This window comes from Tupaia chinensis, unplaced genomic scaffold (genome assembly GCF_000334495.1).
Source record: "Tupaia chinensis unplaced genomic scaffold, TupChi_1.0 Scaffold143823_1, whole genome shotgun sequence".
Lineage (NCBI taxonomy): Eukaryota > Metazoa > Chordata > Mammalia > Scandentia > Tupaiidae > Tupaia > Tupaia belangeri.
Genome location: NW_006203673.1, coordinates 826,057 through 828,082, shown reverse-complemented (window position 1 = coordinate 828,082; position 2,026 = coordinate 826,057). Strand labels below are relative to the sequence as shown.

The window sequence follows — 2,026 nt, the reverse complement described above, 5'->3', positions numbered from 1 at the left end:
CGACACAGCCATTACGCTAACTGCTGGTTCCCGTGATTTCTTGCTTTTTAACTCTCTATCTTTCTCTGTATTTCTGGCGAGTGCACGCGCCCTATAGAAAAAAAAAAAAAAACTCCCCAAAAAAAAAAAAAAAAAAAAAAAAGAAACAAACAAAGACTTTAAAAGGAGGACGAGGGACCAGCAGATGGTGTAGTGGTTATGTCGCTGGACTCCCACGTGGCTGACGCCAGTTCGAGTCCTGGACTTGGTGGCTTAAAACTCATGGGTTTGAAACTCATGCCGGGTGCATATGCATGAGTGTTCAAGATCCCAGGAGCAGAAAGGAGGAGGAAGGATTGCTGTGCGGCCATACCCCCCAGGGGGTGACTTCTCACTTTCCCTCTCACTGTCTCTGTCTCTCTGTCTCTCTCTCTCTCCAGCAAGCGCATGCACCCTAGGGCAAAAACCTCTACCAAAAAAAAAGAACCAAAAAGCTTCCCTGCAGGCACAGCACCCATGGAGCTGGGACCCTCTCCAGACCAGGACCAGGGGCTGTCCTGCAAGGCAACCACCCTATCTGGTTCTACCCACAAGCTGGGGTTGGGATGCTTCTTGGGGAAGGCCATGCACCCCATTGTCTGCCCCCTAGGCTGGAGGAGGAGGGACGGTCAACCATCGCTTGCTAACCCCTGACCTGGGCTGCCACAAGGAGGCCATGTCTGCTGCTCTCCCTGCCCTACCCTGCTGCCTGCCACCCCGGGGGCATTTGGGAGCAGAGCCTGGCTGAGGCAATGAGACCCAGGAATGGGGCAGAAATGGCCGCAGCAGTACACTCCCAGCACTGACGAGAAAGGAGGAGGGTTTGCTCCCTTTATTTCTGGTTCACAATTCGTGCGTGAGAGGCAAGCCAGCAGGTGCGCGCATGCCCTGGGCCATCCATGCTCAGCCACACCCCTGCAGCACACGCCGTCCTCCCAGAGGAGCACCACATGTCTGACCCCGTCTCTTACCGCAGGGCGTCCAAAGAGGCTCACCCCGGCCCCTAATGGAGGAACTGGACGTGGGGCTCTGTCTGCCCTGGGACCACGTGGGCATCCTGGCCTCCCCACCCCAGCACACCCCACCCCTCCTCCCAGGTGCCCGGGGCCTAGGCCCAGTCAGAGGGCCCATCAGGAGGGCCGGCAGCACTCCTGGGGCTTGCCCGACTGTCTGGGCCGCATGGGGCCAGCAGGCAGGTTCTGCAGCACTTCCTGCAAGGAGAACATGCAGAAGGAGACCTCGTCGTAGGAGGCCCGGGCCCCGCTCTCAAACAGGCAGCCAAAGGCCCAGGCCCCTGTAGGGGAAGGCCCGATGGGCGCCAAGTCAGAGTAGCCACTGGGGCCCTCGTGGATCACCCAAGGCGCCGTCCAGCTGAGGGGGTCCAGGGGGGACCGACTCAGGTGGAGGCCCATGTGCAGGCGGGCTCTACGTCCCACCGGATGGGAGTACAGCAGCCACGTGGGGCCTGGAGGCCAGCTGGCAGGGGGTGCAGGGAGCACCAGGGCCCAGGCCCCTGTGTCCCCACGGAGCCCCACACACACACCAGGCTGATCAGGGCCACCGCCCCGAGGCCGTGGGTGACAGATGGGCCCCCCAGGAACAGGGCCCTCACAGGTGACCCCAGTGTCCCTCTCTGAGGGCTCCTGGGTGCTGGGACAGGGACCCAGGGGACCCGTTGGCCATCCTTCGCCAGGAGACCTGCCTCGGGGAGGGGCTGGGAAGCCCACGATGCTGCCCTGGCAACCCCGGGCCGTTTCAGCCAAGGTGGGCACAAGCTCTCCAGGCAGGAAGGAGGCACCCTCGTCGGCGCTGAGCGCCTGCACACGGCTGCCCAGGGGGCTCCTGGCGTTGCAGTAGAGGAAGCTGCCCGCCTGCCCGGCATCCACCGCAGCCAGCTGGCACTCGCCCGAGCGCAGGTTAGGCACCAGGCCGCCGCAGTGCCAGGTGCGGCCATGGTCGTCGCTGAAGAAGGCGAAGGCGTGGGGGCTGGGGCGGCGGAGCCCCCCCC

General features: G+C 62.7%; 1 protein-coding gene across 1 annotated transcript in view; it reads right to left on the bottom strand.

Annotated features, from left to right (window-relative positions):
• Positions 1–849: 849 nt before the first annotated feature.
• Positions 850–2,026, bottom strand: part of NEU4 (neuraminidase 4) — a 3,920-nt gene continuing 2,743 nt past the window's right edge. The window contains exon 6 of the mRNA XM_006165176.2: positions 850–2,026. This exon is cut by the window's right edge and continues 16 nt beyond it. Coding sequence (XP_006165238.1) covers positions 1,149–2,026 — 878 coding nt within the window. The 3' untranslated portion in view covers positions 850–1,148.